Source organism: Pleuronectes platessa, chromosome 24 (assembly GCF_947347685.1).
Source record: "Pleuronectes platessa chromosome 24, fPlePla1.1, whole genome shotgun sequence".
NCBI lineage: Eukaryota > Metazoa > Chordata > Actinopteri > Pleuronectiformes > Pleuronectidae > Pleuronectes > Pleuronectes platessa.
Window position 1 is genome coordinate 1,598,763 of NC_070649.1, and position 19,589 is coordinate 1,618,351.

The 19,589-nt window shown below is 45.2% G+C and overlaps 1 protein-coding gene and 1 long non-coding RNA gene across 3 annotated transcripts; one reads left to right on the forward strand and one right to left on the reverse strand.

Moving 5' to 3' along the window:
* LOC128431010 (poly(rC)-binding protein 3) lies at positions 1 to 6,796 on the reverse strand. Of its 2 annotated transcripts, none has more exons than XM_053417199.1 (12): positions 6,722 to 6,796; positions 6,556 to 6,579; positions 6,427 to 6,459; positions 6,212 to 6,328; positions 5,575 to 5,706; positions 5,349 to 5,477; positions 3,929 to 4,003; positions 2,423 to 2,464; positions 1,492 to 1,570; positions 908 to 960; positions 199 to 368; positions 1 to 55 (listed from the first exon to the last, which is right to left on the reverse strand). In XM_053417199.1, exons 1-12 carry the CDS (start codon positions 6,794 to 6,796, stop codon positions 1 to 3), a joined length of 984 nt encoding a protein of 327 aa, XP_053273174.1. The 2 variants fall into 2 exon arrangements, with proteins under 2 accessions (XP_053273174.1, XP_053273173.1); XM_053417198.1 differs by having other exon boundaries at positions 1,492 to 1,567; positions 3,860 to 4,003.
* On the forward strand, positions 3,194 to 5,484 carry LOC128431012 (uncharacterized). The gene is made up of 3 exons (XR_008334095.1): positions 3,194 to 3,270; positions 3,627 to 3,676; positions 5,355 to 5,484. It is a non-coding gene; the product is annotated as an uncharacterized LOC128431012 (long non-coding RNA).
* Positions 6,797 to 19,589: the final 12,793 nt, after the last annotated feature.

The following is a 19,589-nucleotide window of genomic DNA, read 5'->3' on the forward strand; positions in this document are numbered from 1 at the left end:
TCAGGATGTGGTCATGGAAGATGGGTCGTTCCACATGGCCGCCACGTCTCTGAACCTACAGGAGGATAATGAAGCAGGAGAAGATTCAGTAATCGAACCACAGCAGGTAAAGACTCAGAACCTCAACCTGGAGAGTTCGAGCTCTAGCCCTCGTCTCTACAGGACCAGACTCTAACCCCCGGTGCCCTGAGTGCCGACCTTGCGTTGATGAGGTACTGGGCCAGGCTGATGTTGGCGGGGGACCCTGTGATGGTGATCTGGCGCTCCGATGACCCTTCCATGGCGTTAGCAATTTTGATCTGCGCCCCAGACATCTGACGGATCTCGTTGATTTTGGTTCCCTGGCGTCCGATTATGCAGCCTATTAGCTGGGAAGAAAACGGGGGTTGGACTTAGGATGGCCAGAGCACGAGGCGGACATAGATGCTAACATGTGAGCAGTGACCAGTTGTCCTCAGCTTCTCTGTGTTTAACTTTACTCGGGTCCAACAAGTCCTTTTCTATTTAGGACATTCGCTTTACACAGGCCACTGCCTTTGGCTGTGCTACATCTCTGCTGTGGAGAAAGAATCTCAGAAGCTGATCTGCTGTCACGTTGTGTTTGTGGATTTTTTAGACATTGTGGAAGTGTTGTAACTTCTTCATTTTCTGGTACGAGGACACATTTGCTGATTCTTCTAAATATTGACTTTTGTTGCTATCGTTCTTGCAATCTCAAAATATTCTTCTCTGCTATTTGACATCTTTAATTAAGACTTTATGCTCGTTTGTACCTTTCTTATCATTTTTTGCATTCTCATGTAAATGTGTAGAATCTCTGTAAATCTCAGCAAATTGAAAGAATCCAAACAAAACCCTTATCGCAGTCAGAGGCGGATATTGTGCACGTGATGACAAATGTACTCACATCATTGGGAATGGTGAGTTCATGAGTACTGGCCTGGTTACTGGCATCCATACCTGCTGCTGGGGTCAGACAGGAATCAGACAGGGAAGAGAGGAGGGAAGGAAATAGAGTTTGGCACATTTAGGGAGTGAATAACAATGATGAAGCTCCTGGAGGCTTTTCATTCGCTGTCTATTAAACCGGCAGCTCCGGCTCAGCCCTGAGCAGAGCCTACATTCACTCACTGTATAAAATAACTGTCACCTGACAATGTGAATTCTACTCTGGATGAAAAGAAGCAACAACACTCTGAGGCTATTGAGTCGTTGAAAGAAAAAAGGATGCTCCGGGGAAAAGCAAAGCAAAGAACAGAAGAACCCTCAACATCAACACGAGCAGACCACCAGCAGGCCATGTCAATGGCAGTGCACCACAGAGACCGTCAGGAGGAGAACGACAAGAAGAAGAAGAAGAAAGAGAAAGGACAGAGACAGGAAAAGAAGAGAGAGAGAAGAAAAGGAGGAAGAGATTGTGTTTGTCTCTACAGGTAAAAACGAGAGAAGGAGCTTTGGTAGAAAAGGGTGGTCGTGTAGGTGGGTACGTACCGGGGAAGGCAGGGGTGGTCTGTCCGAGGGGGTTAAAGGGGGTTTGCTGCATAGCCAACTGGTGGAGCTTGCTCAACTGCTGAGGGGGGGAGGAGGAGGACAGCAGTGCTATGAGGTCATCGTTAAAAAACACACTCACGCACACGCTGCCACACACACACACACGCACACACAGCTCTGTCCGAAATGCTACAAGAGTAAAAAGAGGATTCTGAGGAGAAGTAACAACACAGACAGGTGAAGGACGGAGAGAGAGAGAGAGAGAGAAAGAAAGAGAGAGAGAAGAAGAGGAGAAGCTCATGAGGGACTTGGCCTGATGCTGGGATGATGCTGGAGAAGAGTGTCCCACAAGCCCCGCCCACCTTAGTTACTGTTAAGCCTTCCATCAATCGTCCCATTGTAGAACCAGAGGCCTCCATATTTAAACTGATTAATTAATAGCTATTGAAATTGACTGTGCATGAACCATATTCCTGATTATTCCAAAACATATATACTTTTGGAATCAAAGTATCTTTGTAGACTTACACTTGGATTAAAGTCGTTTTTTGTCCAGTTAGTAAAATCTGTGAGATGCAACCACCACAGAAGCAGCTTGTTAAATCGATTTCTTCAGTTCTTTCATTGTTTGTCTTCTGGTTCTGATATTAAAAGATAAACAATTAAAAGTGTTGTTGTGATAAAGTTCCTATTTCCAGCAAAGTCCCTTGAAAGCAGCCGCCACCAGGCCAAGCCCTTTGAGGTTCAGTGCCCAGAAGAGGGCAAGAGTCAGAAAGCTTAGAAGATAGAGGATTCACATGTCAGAAAAAATAAAGAGGTATTAATATTAACAATTAATATTAATAAGGGTGGAGAGCGAGTAAGAAGAGCCTGCAACTCAGAGAGAGAGAGAAGTTTGCAGAGTGGACTGCCCCGTGGGGTTAGCACTCACGTCAGGATGAGGGATGGCGTACTGTCCTTGAATGGTATAAGCCTGTAAACACCAGAAGAAGAAGTTAGTGTCACGTTCTTATCTCATCAGGACAAGTACTAAAATACTGACTTTTAATTAAACACGTTAAATACAAAAAACGATAAGAAATAAGCCAAAAAAACTAAATGTAATTTGAGAAAATCTTTAAATTAATGACATTTCTAGAACTCTTTATTTACACTATATTTTTACACATTTCAATAAATTCATCAACTTCTATTCATCAATCAGATCCAGTTGAACTAAATCAATACGAGACACACTGACAGTGGGGGAGTGAGGGGGAGGGGGAGGAGGGGGAGTCATGTGATCTGACCTGTCCGGGGGGGGGTGTGCTTCATCGAGGCCACAGACATCACAACTGAGCCAAATCTCATGTCAATTTATATAATCAATTAGTTTATTATCAGGTTATCTATTACGTTTACGATTTTTTATTTACTGCTCCAAGAATAAGAGGAACGTTGTTAATTGAGGGTTAATATAAATGAAAGCAGCTGATTTATTAGGATCTGAAGCAGCTAGTTCATTAATTGATTAATCATTCAGCGATCATTTTAATAATAATCTGCAAAAAACATCAAAAGCCTTGTTCCTGTTTCTCCTGTCGCCTGTAATTAACATCCAGGCCGCTAGATGTCTCTACTGAGTATTGTTGCAGCGCACCTGGTTCACTCACCTGTACTCAAACAGCCAATCAGTGGCCGGCTCTCTGCTCATGTTTACTTCCGTTTCTCTGCGCTCTGTGTGTGGTTCTGTGATTTTAACACAACCCAACTACCGTGTTGTTTCTACCCACACTCTATGTAAGTGTGTATAACTTTAATTGATCAGTTTATAGTGTTTTTAGACAATTTGGATTTAGTCTATTATAGTTTAAATTGTTTTAACTTCATTGATCACATCAAATTCAATTGTTTTAGTGGCAGAGAACATGTGAAATAATAAAATTGAATAAGAAAAATTGACAATCAGCGATTTAATGGAGATACAACTGAAATATAGAGCTGAAGTAATTAATCTATCAGATAAGATTTATTAAAGCCAGGTGGGTTTACAATACAAACTGTGTGCGTGATGAAGGTTGAACAAACTAATAAAAGTGATAAATGTTCCTGCAGTATTTATTAAAACTGACATTAGGCTGTTTTTGTCTGTTTAGGTTTAACATGGAGATCACGAGCATCTTCCACCTCTTCTCATAATTAAAAGGTAAGTCGGCCAAGTTTCCATTTCTCCCTCCTTGTGTTTTATCTCAGTTCTGCTGTGAATGGCTGGGGGGGGGCGACAGTGAGGGGCACAGTAAACACAGTGATGGGTTCATGCTCCTGGGGGGGGGGCAGTGGGGAGTGAGGAAAGGGGGGAGAAGTGAGTAAAACCTGGTGTGACACTAACAGGCAGTGGCTGGTGCTGCAGTAAGAGGCTGAGGTTGGCAGTGGACGCCCCCAGCGGGTCTGCTCTTACCTGGCCACCTGAAAAAATGACAGGGGTGGAGGCAGGCTTGGGGCGGTAGGGGATGGTGGCACCTTTCGGTGGGGACTGAGGAGAGCAGAGGAGGGTAAGAGAAGGAGTGAGACGTGGAGAGAGTGTTAGAGCCAGAGAGAAAGAAGGGAGGGAACAGAGAGAGAGAGAGAGAGAGTGAGACGTTGCATTAAGTGAGACCAGAGGGACGGTGCCTCGGGGAAGACGGCCAACAGAAGTGCTCTTCACCGTGTGTGTGCATGCCGACTCCATATCAGTGCAGGACTAAACGCAGGTTCACCTGGAGCACCACTTTCAACTGGATAATGATGAGTCAACACACTGATTCTGAGATATCGGGGGTTCCACATTCTAGAGACTTACGCTCAGGTCACACATCTCCTAGTATCCACGGTGGGTGCCATCGTGACGGCCCAATGGAGAACTGGCTGCGCAGATAGTTCAAATTAATGGTGCGAGAAGAAGAGAGACAACTAGAGAGCGTGCAGCCCAGAGATCAGAAGCGTTATCCTGAGGGAGACACGTGTCTGCGAGTGAGTGGATTCAGTTTGGAGGGAAAGCTCCAGAGTTAAAAACAGCTGAGTCAGCACCGGCTGTATTGATCTGCTGGGTGAGTCTTATTCAGAGTCAGAGTCGGCCGAGGTTCTCTGGCACTAAGCCTACCACAGAGAGCAGCAGCCATGATGCGTCCTCCACAGATCTGAGGCAAATCATCAGATTCTTCAGCTTCTTTTATTATGTCCACCGGGGGGGTTGTGTTTTCAGCCCGTGAAGAGATTCTTTAAAAGACTTCCAACCCGGGGCCGGTATCCAGGAATCTCTTAATCACTTTCTTTATCAATTAAATAGAGAATAATTCATTGATCTTGAAGACGCTTAGTGTCCATGTGGTTCCAAATAAAACATTAGAGCCAAACACCTTTAACTGAGAAATGTCTCTACTGAGTCGTTCTAGTTCTGAATAACACTTCACCCAAAAAGATCAAAGGCACGAGCTGATATTTCCTCTTATTGACAAACAATAACTTCCTCTGTGTGTGTTTACGTGTCTGATGAAGGAATGTGTCACAAGTAATGATTGGCAAAAATACATACAATTAAACAAATGCATTAGAAGTGAAATCATATTAGATAAAAACACATTTTACTACAGGACAGGTTTGGACACATTAGTTTAAATTATTTAAATATAATCATTAAGATTTTCATAATCTGAACCCCGTTATTATCTCATACAGCTGTTCAATGCATTTCTTCTCTTTGTAATATGATAACAATATAATATCCTCACTATAAAGATAACAGCTTTATGAGGACAGTTAGTATATCAGACAATATATCTTCTAATGTAATCACTATTAATACTGTTCCCTTGTTCATGCACCCCCCCTCCATTCTGTACCTCCAGCATCACCACACAGATCTGTTTGACACACTGGATGATGGCCTCGGGGGCCCCGGAGATGGTGACCGCCCGCTCGGTGGAGTTGGGGAGCATGTCCCCTGCAACCTGTACCTGAGCCCCTGTGGACTGGAGGTGAGACGGAATCAAACACAGATATATCAGATCACGTTTTTATTGATCCTGCTCCAGTAGGGACATGGAGATAAGCTTCTTTATTCTGTACCTCTCTCATTTCTTTGATTTTGGAGCCTCCCTTCCCGATGAGGGAGCCGCACTGGCTGGCTGGGACCACGAGCCTCAGGGTTACTGGTGGTTTACTGGTGGCTGGACTGTTGCTCATGGAATTGATTATATCCTGAAGGGAGACACAGGTTTCATCAGATATAGAGAATTCAAAAACTTCCTTTAAATAGCTGAATGGAAATACTGTTTGAATATTTCTGAGTCCACTCTTCTGAGCTCTGAGCCTCTGTGGCCCGCACGCTCTCCCCCCCGGCTCAGGTCTGTGTGTAGTGTCTCAACACTTTGGCTCAGTCGGGCTGAGACGAATCAAAACACAGAACTGGCCCTCGTTCAAAAAGTGCTGCAAGGTTAGATCAGCACATTTCTGTCCTACATAACAAAGCCAAGCCTGCTTTGTATTCCATTTGGGTGTGAGTCAGAAATCCTGCTGAAGCACAGCTCTGGTGGCATCTAGGTGAGATCGGATTTTTGCACAAAACACACGAGACGCTCTTTGAGATTCTTCCTTTGTTACAGGTTGAAATCGTCTTTTTCCTGCAGATAAAATACTAAAATGCAGGATTTATACTTGTAATATCCTCGTAGTTAAATCAATGTTGTGTGAAAACACGTTCTACCTCCTCAAACTTGTAGGCGATCATGGCAAAGGCCTTGAAGATGGCGTCTGTGGGCCCGGTGATGGTGACTATCCGCTCAGGGCAGTTTCCCTCTGAGATGTTGATACGGGCTCCGCTCTGCAGAACAAACACACAAAAGATAAACGATCAACCACCCAGAGCTGTGATGAGTATTATATTTATTAGTAGAATATTTAGAGGAATGTTAAACTCACGTCTTCACGCATTTTCTTCACCGTTTCTCCTTTCTGAAAGAAAAGAAACCACATTGAGTTGCTTGGTGTGTGTCCTCCAGGGGCAGATGATGGTTAACAGGGTCTGTTTGTCGTGTGGGGGATAAATACCTTTCCTATGATGCTTCCAACCTCCTGCACAAACACAACACAAACACAACATGGTCAGGTGAGTTTCAGCCACAGGGAGCTTTAGAAACCAGCAGCTTTCTTTTGACAGATAAGTATAGACAGTTAAAGAGAAGGAAGGTGAATTTAAGATGTGTGTTTTTATTACCTTTCCGTGCATCAGCAGCCGGATGGTGAGGGTCACATTCAGTCCACCCTCTGATTGGACCTTAATGGGCTCCATGTTGGGATTGGATGTGAAGGAATAAGGGGCGTGGTCACGTGAGAGAGGTTCAAGGGCCAACGCGAGTGGGATGGTGGAGTCAGCCAATCGGTCACCTGCCGGATTAAAACAGAATTAAATTAACATATATGTGAAATTGCAGGGTAGCATAGAGGATTGTTGAATAGATTAAATATTACATTTAATAGAATAATGGTGTCACACATCTATTGCTGTTGTGGGAACATACAGATAAAAGCTTTGTTCCCATGCCATTCAAATGTAGGTCAGCATATGTCTCTGCTGTCGAGTTATATTTATTCATATCCAACTCGTTTCAGCCGCAGCTCCTCAAACTGACAGGTGAAGGGATGAGTCAGGCAGCGCCGCGTAGAGACCACTAGAGGGCGCTCCAGTCTGTAATCTGAGTCCCTGAGCGTGGGTGTGGAATATTAACATGAGGAGCAGTCACGTTAATCTGGTACATTTTTTTATTATTTATACATAATAAATGTTTATTTCTTTGCCTGTTTTTTACCCTGATTTAGTCAGTGGTTCCTGGTGATGACAAAAATGAGGATTAGATTTTTAAATATGCAGATTTAAAGCATATATAATAAATATTACACATAAATGATAAAATGCAGATTTCTCTTGAACCAGCAGTTTGAAAGATGTTTGGTATAGATAAGTAAATAAGCCCCTGAAAGATCAAATGTGGAGAGAAAATTTTAATTTATATCCTCCCCTGTGCAATTGGTAGTTTTATTTATTTATGATCGATAAGAGTATTGATATAAGATATTTACTTTAAGAGAAACAGTTTCAACTCTAAAAACTTGACGGACAAAATCACTTCAACATCCTGAGACGTAGTTTAGTCACTTGTTAAAGAAAGTTTGTCGCTTTATACTTTTTTTAAATGAGTCTAACTTTCATCTGATTTAATTCTGAAAGAATTTAAACCTGCACATGAAGCAAGGAGAGTTTAAAAGGTGTGAAATGAACTTCGACTGATTATTAAAACAGTTTCTGATTCGTTCATTTGACCAGTTTAAAGCTCCAGTTCACGCTGAGCTGATCAGGTGTTTATGTTTTTCCAACTGGACCCGCACATATGTTAAAAAACAAATAATATCTGGCCCCAGAAATCGGCCCGGCTCTAATCTACGCTGCATGCACGCTGGTGGGAGGCCAGCGGAGGTTCGACAGAAGAGGACAGGGATTCTGCTGCCAGCTGTCTCTCCAATCTCCCAGAGGAGACCAGATTACATAAAAAGCCTTAATCCGGGTTTAAGACCCAGGCCAGCGGTGCGGGGGGGGGGGGGGGGGGACTGAGGATGGGATTGGAGCTGACGCTGATGATGGATGGCACCGGATTCATCCTCTGTCAAGACGACCCAGTGAGGTTTCAGGGGGCAACGAACTTCTTAAAGAAGTGACGTTAGAGCTAGGATTTAGTTTTATACGATCCCGGACTACATTTTATATTTAATGCGCTCTTTCTCCGCTCATGCACGATAATAAACGGCCCTTTAAATCTGTATATTCATCCTTAAGGAGCCTTGCTTTGCCGTGATTAAGACTCTGGGATGCTGCTGTGTGGATTTAGGTCAACAGAGACGAGTTGGACCTCGGAGACGAAGGAGGTCAGCGTTAAGAGCTGCGTTCTGAAGAGTTGTCCTCCTGGACACGACTCCTGCTCATACATCCTGTAGCAGAATAGAATTAGGTCAAAGCCCCGTGACTCATTTGCCCCAATGGGCGAAAACCTTCCAGCAGTTTTTATTTTTTTTAGGGTCTGAATTTATAAAACAAAAATCTATATTCTCCCGCCCTGTGTCCAGTTGTACTGGCGGTTTCAGACGCATCGACCTCTGTGGTTTCCTCCTGATTGTCTCTCTGCTAATCAGGCAGGAAGTTGGCGATGGGGGCGAACGAGAAACGCAGAGAGAGAGAGAGATCGCAGGGAATTTTTCATGACATCTGACGGGGAAAGTGGGTCACGCTCGGCGTTGCAGAGCTGCTAGCCTCCTCCTCTATGGCGGCTATTGAATTAATCACGCTTTACGCTCGGCTGGACAACGCAGTGCACAAAATGGCTCCCCCACCTCCCCCCCCCGCCCCCCGCCTCCCATCTCTCCCTGCGTCTGCTCGGCGCTCGCCACAGTAAAAGACTCGTGCATTGCTCTTGAAGAACTCGAGGTCTCTTCCCTTTTTGTGCCCTCGTCCCTCTTTGTGTGCAGCTAACAATGAGACGATGCTGCTGTTGTGCAGAAGCACCGGTGTGGACATGATGGGAAAACACATCTGGACAAATGGAGGGAAAAGATGATTTAAGTGCAGCTGAACGACACACGTGGAAGAACACAACTTCAAACACGAGCACAGATCAGTGTCTAAAGGCATTTCTACTGAATTTAATGTTTTTATCTTCTTCTAAGTCTTAACTCTGACTGGAAGGAGGCCGAGGTGGCTCATTACAGCCGTGTGCATGTAGAGGTGGGCTTCCCTCTCTGTTGACTCGGCCCTGAACTCCCCCCCCCCCCCCACATGGTCCACATCGCTCTGTCGCTCGAGTCCTGAAAGGGTTTGAAATCGAGAAAAACAGCGGGTAATATAAAAAGAAGAGGATGATGCTCCTACAGCAGGTTTAAAAGCAGGATCTAATAATTTCTGCTTTATTAATTCAGTTTAATGTGTTTTTAATTGACAAATCACTTCACATGCTGGTACAAAAATGAAAGAAATGTAGAAAATTATGGATTAAGTCCCCTTGTGTGTGATTTATGTATTATTATTTAAATAAATCACATTCATAAAAGCATTTACTGCTCAAGTTGCACCAGAACTACAAATGTTGGATATTTTATTCTGATGATCAGTGATTTCTTCACTCATGTGGGTAAATTTAGATGATTTTGAGAAGCAAAAACAAATGTAAAGCTTAAAAGAATTAATAGAATCCATTAATCCAGCAGAAAACATGACAATTCTAGACCTAAGCCCAAAAAGAAATCGTCAAATGAAAGGAATATGACATTATGTAATACACGACTAATGGAGTGTTTCCTGCAGGTTGCATGTGTTGAAAACCAGTGATCACAATCACACTGTTGTCGTGCAACCATCACCCGGATAGAAAAGGAAAAGAGGGAGAGAGAGAGAGAGACGTGAAATCATGTAAAGAAAATCATTAAATGGACGTCTGGCACGTCTAATCTGAGCCAAAGCTGCTGTCATCTGTTTGTCCTAATCCACATATCTACAGATATGTCATTATGACGTTTTGATATAAAATCCTCCATCACCGACAAGCAGAGCGGAAGCTGCAGAGGTTTGAGACCAGAGCTTCACTGAAGAGCTTTTAATGTGGCAGAGAAATGAAGCATCTCAGTAGTTTGAGGGAAATGTTGACATCATTATTAATTTATTGCTGTGAGAAAGTTTAATGCACGGATTTTTTAACACGTGTCGGAGAATGTAGTGAAACGATTTGGTCACAATGTGTGTAACGTCTGCAAGTGTTAGTGTGATGAGCACAGACTCACAAATACCAGTCCTCTCAAACTGAACCTCTAAAAGTTTCCTGGTTTTCCATCCTGCTGCAGATTTTGCCGGATTTGCCAAATCCCAAATAATTTCATTTGAATTTGAGATGTTTAGGAAGGAGGCGTCTGAGTCTTTGCACTTTCAGTTGAGTTATATTTGTTTTTATTTCTCCCTCCGTCTATTATTTCTGCCTCAGTGCACGTTCATGTCCTGTTTTCCATAAATAAAAAGAAAGACAAGGTCGGTTTCAAGGTGAAGGATCAAACAACCTCCATTTAAAGAAAGGGATCAATCTCTTCATACTCTGTTTTCTGTAAATCTTCCGTTATGGCAATTTTTTAATCGTCCTCTCTGTTTCTCAGCCGTTGAATAACTCTGAACCAATGAAAACATCCCCATTAATGTATCAGGTTTATATTAATGGTGAATAGTTGTAACGCAGTCAATCCTCGCCCGGCCTGCGGTGCATGTTTGTGAGCGTGCATGTAGGGCAGCGGGGGGGGGGGGGGGGGGGGGGGGGTGGAGCACAGAGGGTGACCTGGATGATCCATATGTTTCCACAGGATCTCTTCTGCATGGATGAGTCCTGCACGCTTCCAGGACCTTTTGGCACTTTTTAGACACCTCTGGTGGACAAAGTTTGTGACTGGGGGAAGATACAGGAGGAGCAGGGTCGGGGGGGTGGGGGGTGCGGGGAGGGTGATGAATAATGGCTCCTGTCAGATATAGAAACTGTCGGCAGATCACGTAGAGGAAATGGAGTTTCCTCCCTCAGTTCACTGGTATATGAGCAGCTCTCGTCTCGTCTGGCTTTTGTTTGTACGTGGTGCGGCGGAGTGGGGGGGGGGGGGGGCGGCCTCCCTATCGGCCTTCCTATGCGCCGCCACGACAGAGCTCTGAAGAGCTGTCAGGCCACATCAGCCGCCCAGCGTCCTGACGGCTCAGCCCCCGATCACAATCAGAGCCGCGGCCGCCACGTCTTCACCACGAGCCGTCGAATCAGAGGAGGAGACGAGCGGGGGGGGGGCCGACACGAGGGGACAACTCTCACCAAGTGGCTTTAAAAGTACCTCGCAGAGACGTGCACGCTCACAGAGGAGTGCACGTCGTCCAAACCGTGGGGGTGTGGGGGGGGCGCAGGCACACCATGTTGTGCTGTGAACGCGGCGCTAAGAGCCCAGCGTTAAGTCGGCCATTTTAGATTTGCCACAATTTGTAATGTGAGATCACTGCTTGTCACAAAGTCATGGCTTCCACACGGGGCAGCGTCTCATCGAGCGGTCACGAGAAACCGAGACGCGTCCTCGCTTCTTTCTGCGGCTTCGGAGAATCGCTTCCGTTAAAAAAAACGTTTTCTCACCGTTTTCCCCTCGTTGCTCTATTTATAGAATCACACGTTTAAATGCAAACAACACTTTCACTGATGATTCTTGATGTTTTACCCGAACAAAGGAGTTCATTGTCTGCGTGAACAAGTCAAAAAACGGCGTTTGCGCTTTAGAGCTAACGACGAATGACATCTTTTGAGAATCAGGTCATCAGCAGTGCTAATATCAGCGTGATGGTAATTGGAGTAATGACCATCGGGAGGAACTGGTTTTTAAATTCACGTTCTCATTCCCACAGTGAAATCGCTCGGTGCAGCTCGGGAGCGTTGAACGTGTCCAAGCTGCAGCTCGGCCACTTCTCATCGGTGCTAATTCGGCAACAATGAACCGTCCTGGAGCTTAATCACCACCGGGGACAATGACCACGCAAACAATGACAATCAACAGACCCGAGAACAGCTAAATCGACTGACCGGAAAATTGACTATTCTCTAGGGAGCGGGGGGGAAATCCTTCCTTGCCGCGTCCCAATTAGGTGACGGCATGCGGAGGGTAACTTCCGAAAAATGTTAACTTGATCTCCTTCGAATAACCGAATTAGATAACGAGTCAATAAGTGGCGTCACGGCTCGTTAGGAGGGTCGGGATCATTCTTGACTGCGGCGAAGTTCGCGAGTTAATTAATTATTGATGTCGTTTTCCCGACTCGCCGTTGAGCTGCTACGAGTTTTGAGGCGTTTGAACACAAGAGTCAGTTTGTCAATTTAAATTTAAAAAATAATAAAAAAATCTGCATTTCAGTGTTTTTAATTCTAGAAAGAGATTCTACGTGTTTTTCCAAATGATTCTTCGTAAGAGCCAGAAAAAGATGAGTTTACCTTCAATGAGTCACAGGACGATCCGACGATGACCACTTTCAGCGACGCAGGATTAAAAATCGCACGGAGCAAATGATTTTTTTACCCCTCTTCCTTTTGCTCTGCCCAGGACAAACGCTGCCGCCCTATTGGTCCGAGCCGCCGGGTCACATGAGCGACCACGGGAACACGTGACGCTCGTTGAAATTATAAGAGCAAACGAAAAACGCTCTGGCGTCCTCAGTGGGCGCAGGTTCGATGCTGATGGGGTGCGATGCCGTACTGTTTGGTGTCAAGTGTAAATAGGCCGTATGATGAGGGGTAATCTGGGGGACCATCGCCCACCACCCCCCCCCATCGGCCGCCTCCCCCACTCTTCCCCCGCCACTGCAACAAAAGGGAGGCATGCCCACTGAGGCACACGGGCATCGAGGGGGCATGTCTGGGGACGAGGTGGCCTGGATCAGAACTGTAGCCTCCGGGGCACTCGTGTACCAGGGGAGGGGTCGTGCACCCCCCCCCCCCCCCCCCGCTCTCGTCCTTGTGTTGATGACAACAAACACGAAAGTGACTCTTCTTCAAGTGCGAGTGATGACGGACTTCTGTCAGAACCTCACCGAGGTGCAGGTGGATGTGTTCGTGGTGACGGACGCTCTCGGGTCAGTTCAGGAACTTTTCTCCCGGGGGCTCGGTGCGTCTCAGAGAAGTTAAACCAAACACACAACAACACACACAGCTGTGCACAAACACACACACTGTGACATGCATATCCTCTCCATCCTCTCTGCTTTTTTAATCTGCTTCTGTGTGTGTTTGTGCGTCCGTGTGCGAGTGTGTGTGTGCTGAATTACAAAGCTTTGGTGGCTTCACATCCAGATTTTCCAATCCAGCTCAAATCCAGCCCTCACGTCAGATGGGCAGTGCAGAGCTTTAATCTGACATTATTAGGGTTCGACAGCAGCAGCATGTTGAAGGGAGCTGCCAGGGGAAAGCACACAGTGGGGTGATGCTGTGTGGATTAGGGGCAACGCACACAATGAAGTGTTTCACCTCATTGTCGATTGTGTTCATTCTGCACAGATGCTCTCAGATCAAAACCCAGTCTCCGTCCTGAAATGGAAGATGTTCATATGGGCTTTGTGTTTGAGGCTTCCATGATGTTTGCACCTATGCAACACAAAATGGTGACCATGCCTCTACCCACCCACCCGACTGTTAAATGGCCCGTGGGATGAACTACAAATAGAGCATTAAATCTGCTCCACATTGAAATGAAGAGGAAATTAGAGTCTGGTGTAAACCTGAGGGTCACGTCAAAATAGAATCTGTTTCATATCTGAGCGACATCTTCAAAACTCCAAAACCAGGAGTGGTGGGAGCCCCGGATTAAAAAAAAAAACTAAGTTTACATAACGTGTAATTGTCAGATCTTCATTAGAGCTCAATGCATTCAGAGCTTTGAGATTTAATCTGTGAAGTTATGTGACTCGTGGCTCGGAGGGCGACAGAGAACTGAATTCATAGATAATGCTCGAAATATGAATTGACAGCATTTGATCCTCGTTTAAAGGGAAAAGCCTGAAAACTGAATCAGTAGTCGTCGCTCAGGCCTGTTTAATGATGTCCTCCTTCAGGTCAAAGGTCAAAGTCCTCACAGGTGAGGTTGTGGTGGGGGGGGCTCCTGATCAGCAGAGAAGAGGTGCAGTCTGGGAATTTAGCACGGAGAAGGCAGATTATTGGCAAACTAGGGGCTGGGGCAGCTCCCATGGCCCCTATAAGTTGACTACCCCCCCCCCCCCCCCTGCCTGCCTGCTCATGCCCTCCAGCAAGGTGATGAACCCAGGCTGGTCCCCCCCCACCCCCCCCCCACCCCCCCAACAGCACTGATTACAACCCCGCCTCATACAGAGTTTGTCCTCATAGCCACCCATGTCTCCAATCAGGGTGCCGGGGCCCTAATGGAGGCAGAAGGGCGTGAAGGAGAGAGTGAGGGATTTCACAGTGAGGGTCAATCGCTCTGATTGTTGATGAGGGGGGGGGGTGCGTCGACCCCACAGAGCAGCAAGGAAGATTTACTTTTCAAAATAATAGCCATGGAGGGGGCCCTGGTGGTGAAGGGGTGAGGGGACCTCTAGGTTTTCATATCATCATCTAGAAAGATCTCCAGACGCATCAAATATTAGATGAGTAAGATTTCTATATGAATGCAAGGGGATAAAAAACAAAGCATTTAACAGCGGGTCAGGCAAATAGAAGAGTGTTCATTTTGGCTGTGAGCTATTCCGGCCACCCTCCCTCTGCAATCGATGTCGGTTTTCCACGTGTGAGTGCGTGCAGCCTCTGATCGTCAGGAAGCTGGAGCGCGGCCAGTCGGCTCCCAGGGTGTCAGTCCCAACACACAGTTTAAACCCAGTGGTTTGAACTGGTTTGAGTGGTGTGCGTGAGGAGATCATGTTGGAGAATGTTCCAGCTCCTGCTCCCAAATCCCAGAGGCATCCGCTTCCAAGGTTAAGCTACAAATGTAAATTCCACCTTCGGGATCCCAATGAAGCCCAAACTGCTGGTTAGAGTCACAACCAGGGAATAAAATCATATGTCATATTTCATTCAGTTACATATTTGAGACGTTTCTGTGTTGATTGTTTGAGTATTTTATGAAATTGGTGATTTAGAATAGTTCTTTAATCCGTTATTCCCTCTTTACTCAAGCGACTTGTGGTAAAAACCTGTTTATATATGACAACTTGTGTTTTTCTTGCTTCTCTTTTGTTAAGTCGATTTATTGTTGGATTATTTTTTTCCTGCTCACGTTTCTATTTTTATCTTTTACAAAGCCCGAGGCTGCGCGTGTGATTAAGAGCCATTAAAAATTCACTTGACTATGAGCACAGAAAATTTAAATTCTTACTCTGGGGCCGGATGTCAACGATGGATTTAACCCTCTGTGCTGTTAAAAATTATATTTACAACTTCCTCTCGATGTTCAGTCAGAATAACACATCCCCTAATGAGAAGGAAATCTTGGTTTGCATCCCACGCGCCCTGTAAAGAGCATCAACATGTTTTCAGCAATATAATTCCTCATATTAGATGTAGATTCTTGTTCATTAACCTTCACCAGTGTCTCCTCTGACATTTAGATTCAACACTTTGGGCACAAACCTGCTGCTGCTGCTCATTATTCCATATTCAACAGATAAGTGACGAACAGAAATGATTAGAAGTAACAGACGCACAAATAAGAGATGAGACAGGACAGCCAACAAGTTTGACTTTTGTTTAAAATGTCAATAAATTTCTAACTTTTATCTTCAGTTAATCTGTTCGTGCTTAAATCTGTAAAGTGATGGGATTTATTTGGCAGCTGCTCTTCTGTATCAGCGCTGTCGTTTTGATTCACAACAGAAACCACATGTTCTTACACAATGCATCAACAATATACCTTTTCTTAAAATTATATTAGTTTTATTGCCCAGTTCATCCTCTGGGAATCATGAATATCACAGCTCTCCCTCCAAATGAGATATTTCAGTCCAAGGTGAAGTTCAAGGTGAACAACTCATAGAAAAAACAACTTTGCCTTTAATGTAAAAGGTTAAAAATACCTTTAAGTTCTCTTAATATTCATAATTATCAATATTCACATAGATTCTTAGTTCTGTGCAGGAAATGAGTGGAATAACAGTAATAACCACAGAGACTGAAATCTGTCCTGGAACATAAATAACTCCATGAATCAGAAAGAGGTCGTTTCATAACGTCTCCCTCGTCTCCTTTGTGTCGGAGTGTTTCCCCGGAGGCGTCACCGCAGCACTCCCGTGTCTCAGGCACAATGAAAGCTCTGAAAGCCTCGGTCCACGACTCGAGAGCCGCTCCACACAAAGCAGCTCCGTGCTCCTAATGGAAAACATGGCCTGACCCTGCTCCACTGATGTGGTCAATGCAGCCGTTAATGGACACACTCCGCCCCCCCCCAGGCTAAAACCCATGATGAATACACTTCCGTTCGGTGAAGGAACTTTCTGGGTCCAGCTCCTCTGGGCTCAAACGCCGGGTTCTTTCTCTGTGAGCGTGCAAAACACAAAACAAGATGCAGGATACAATGTGCAGCGAGTTCAGTTTTCTAGTTTAGTTTGTCACACAAAGGAGGAGGGGGGGGGGGGGGGCATTACACATTGATGAGGAGACACTTCAGTCCCAGTGGGATCCTGCTTCTCCCAGATCAGTCCGACAATCTGTCTTCTGAACGGCGACGGATGAAATATTAACTCAGATTTCCTGTGGACACGGAAACAAGGAACAAAAAATGGGTCTAATAAAAGTTGTGAAAGAATATTTTAAGAGAAGTGATGAAGTTGAAACGTTCGCGTCCGGACGCTTGATGCTGCAGATCACTTAGTTCCTGTTTGAGTTAATGAGTCTGGAGACGCAGGCCTGAGAGGAGAGGAGAGTTTTATTCTAGACGTCCTTTTGTAGATCATATCTAACCTTAAATATGAAATCAAAACAAACACACAAGTTCCACCAAAAACAATCATTTCCCTTGTTTTCTCTAACTCTGATTATTATTTTAAATTGATGACTATTTCAAACCTTTGGTTTTGACCCCACTTTGGTTTTATTGTCGGTTGTCAAACATTTTATTCAGGTCAGACAAGCATAAACATTTTTTTACTAATGACGAATCTCCACAAATGAGGCCAGAATATCCCCGGACCCTCGTGCCACCATCTTGCGCCGCCATCTTGGCTCGATTATGTAATGCAGAGCCAGAGTCTGAGGATTATCTACAGGACAGAACACCGGACCTGAGTCATAACAAACGCTATATGGCTGGAAATCTATTTTAATCAAGGCATCGACACGTGGGCTCCCCTGGAACAATCCCGATGGGATTTAAACTCCCACCGTCCGATGGGATCTGACATGTTAAGATGAGAGGCTGTGAAACCAGATGAGGAGGATGATGACGACGAGGGGGGGCACTGTGCTGATATGAGCCAAGGGGATTATGGGAAGTGAAACTGCAGGGCGGGCGGTGCAAGGATACACACGTGTGATGGAGATGATTTAAATCCAGAGGAGTCACGACGAGCCAATCGATAGAGGCACGTATAGATGAGCAGATAGATGAGGAGAGAGCTGGTGCATTGCAGAGGCAGAGCGACCCGGTTCCTCCACAGAGCGGCGTGATAGAAATCCGACCTGACCGAGCCAGAGGCGGGAGATGAGACACACTCGACACACAACTGGAGGAAACATCGCTGAGTCTCAGAAGGACGGTTTTTATTTGACGCTAGAAAAGTCCGAGGGCCCAGAGCTCTGGAGACGACCTCAGGGCCTAGAGCTGCAGCAGAATGGAGAGGAGGAGCCACAGTGGAGTCACACAGGAAGTCATGAATACATATGATTCATATTCAATAGAAAGAAGCTGCGAGTGGAGAAGGTTTTAGTCTTAATTTAAAACCAAAAACAACTGCAGGTTTTTATTATTTCTACCTAATCAATCAACTTATTACGAGATTTCAAGAATAAAGTCGTAATTTGATGAGATCCATAAATCCAGTGTCCTCCCCTCACTCAGGCTCGAGTCATTCCTTTCATGTCAAACTGACCCTAATACTCTCGTGACCTTTGACCCTGAGAAGCTGCTGATTTAGAAGATTGATTTAATCTTTTAGATTTAACTCGAATCTCCTCCAAGGAAATGTTGGTGAGAAAAGACGAAGACGAAGAGGAGGAAGAGGAGGAAGAGGACGAAGAGGAGGAAGAGGAGGAAGAGGAGGAAGAGGACGAAGAGGACGGCCCATCTCGTCTTCGTTCCTGTTGCTAAGGACTCGCAGCTGTGCCGTTGCTAGAGATCAGCTGTCAATCAAGCTGTGGGTGTATGACTGTAAGTGGTTTTACATCTGAATACAGCACACGTTCATTTACAGTGATTTCTCTCTCACACACACACACAGACACACACAATCACACAGACACACAATCACACACAATCACACACACACACACACACACACTGCGGCTGCCTCCTAGCTGCAGCTGCCAGTGTGGCAGAACCAGTTGCTTTGACAAAGGACACAACTTCCCCTGGGTGTCAGTGGGACTGGAGACTTGATGCCCTGAATGCACTGGAAGTGTCACTGTGTGTGTGTGTCTGTGTGTGTCTGTGTGTGCTAGTGTGTGTGTGTTCATACAGAAAGACGGAAATGAGTGAAGTGGTTTAGCAAAGCGATGATCATAACTGGAGGTCTTTGCGTTGGGATCATCTGCTCGAGGGTCAAACATCTACTTCATCAGATTCTAAAAACAGATCAGAAACCACTGGACGTGATTCTTCTTCTGCTCGTCCACGACTTTCAGACTCAAAAGCAAAAAGATTTGACGAAGGAAAATGTAGAAAAAACTGAAATAAATCAGACTGAACCATTTAATAATAATGAGCTGCTCCTTGATTTTAATACAAAGAGACTAAATCCTGAGTTTTCTATCTGACAGCCTGAAACTCTGGATTCTGACTCCTGGTTTCAGCAGATTAAACATGGATATGATATTTCCTTCCCTCATTGATAAAGACTCGGCCTCATCGGTCTCTCTCTGCAGGATGGACGTGGGCGCACGCTGGATTCACCACTGACAGAAACTGACATTCCTCGTGGCTGCGGCGCCATATGTGGAGCTGCTCGATCAGACCACGCTCGGCTGCCTTCCATCATTAGTGCAGAATAAAAAATAAATTAAATTAGGCCTCGTAATTACAAGCTTCCCCCCCCCCCCCCCCCCAAGCAAAAAGCAAGCTGCAGCGAGGGCGGGTTCTAATCTGTGCTGGTTGCATTAAAGTGTGAAACAGGAAACATCTGAACAAGTGACCTAATTCAAGAAGAGGAGGAGACAAAAGGTCACATCAGGAGGATTGTGTGGTGCTGAAGTGCACATCAACACAACTGGGACAACACAACAGTAGCTTGTTTTAATTGCCGTCTACAAGGGCCGTCGCTGATTGGACGTATGATTTGCATTTGTGTGTTTTCTTATCTGCAGTTGTGTGTTTTTTGATTTGTTGTTGTAGTGATG

What these genes read in the sequence shown, in the direction of transcription:
- LOC128431010 (XM_053417198.1), bottom strand. Translation starts at nt 6,796, where the DNA reads ATGGAGCCCATTAAGGTCCAATCAGAGGGTGGACTGAATGTGACCCTC. An exon ending in TTGGAAGCATCATAGGAAAG is followed by an intron (nt 6,460 to 6,555) that starts GTATTTATCCCC and finishes CTTTTCTTTCAG; the next exon opens with AAAGGAGAAACGGTGAAGAA. An exon ending in TCTGTGTGGTGATGCTGGAG is followed by an intron (nt 4,004 to 5,348) that starts GTACAGAATGGA and finishes TGCTCTCCTCAG; the next exon opens with TCCCCACCGAAAGGTGCCAC.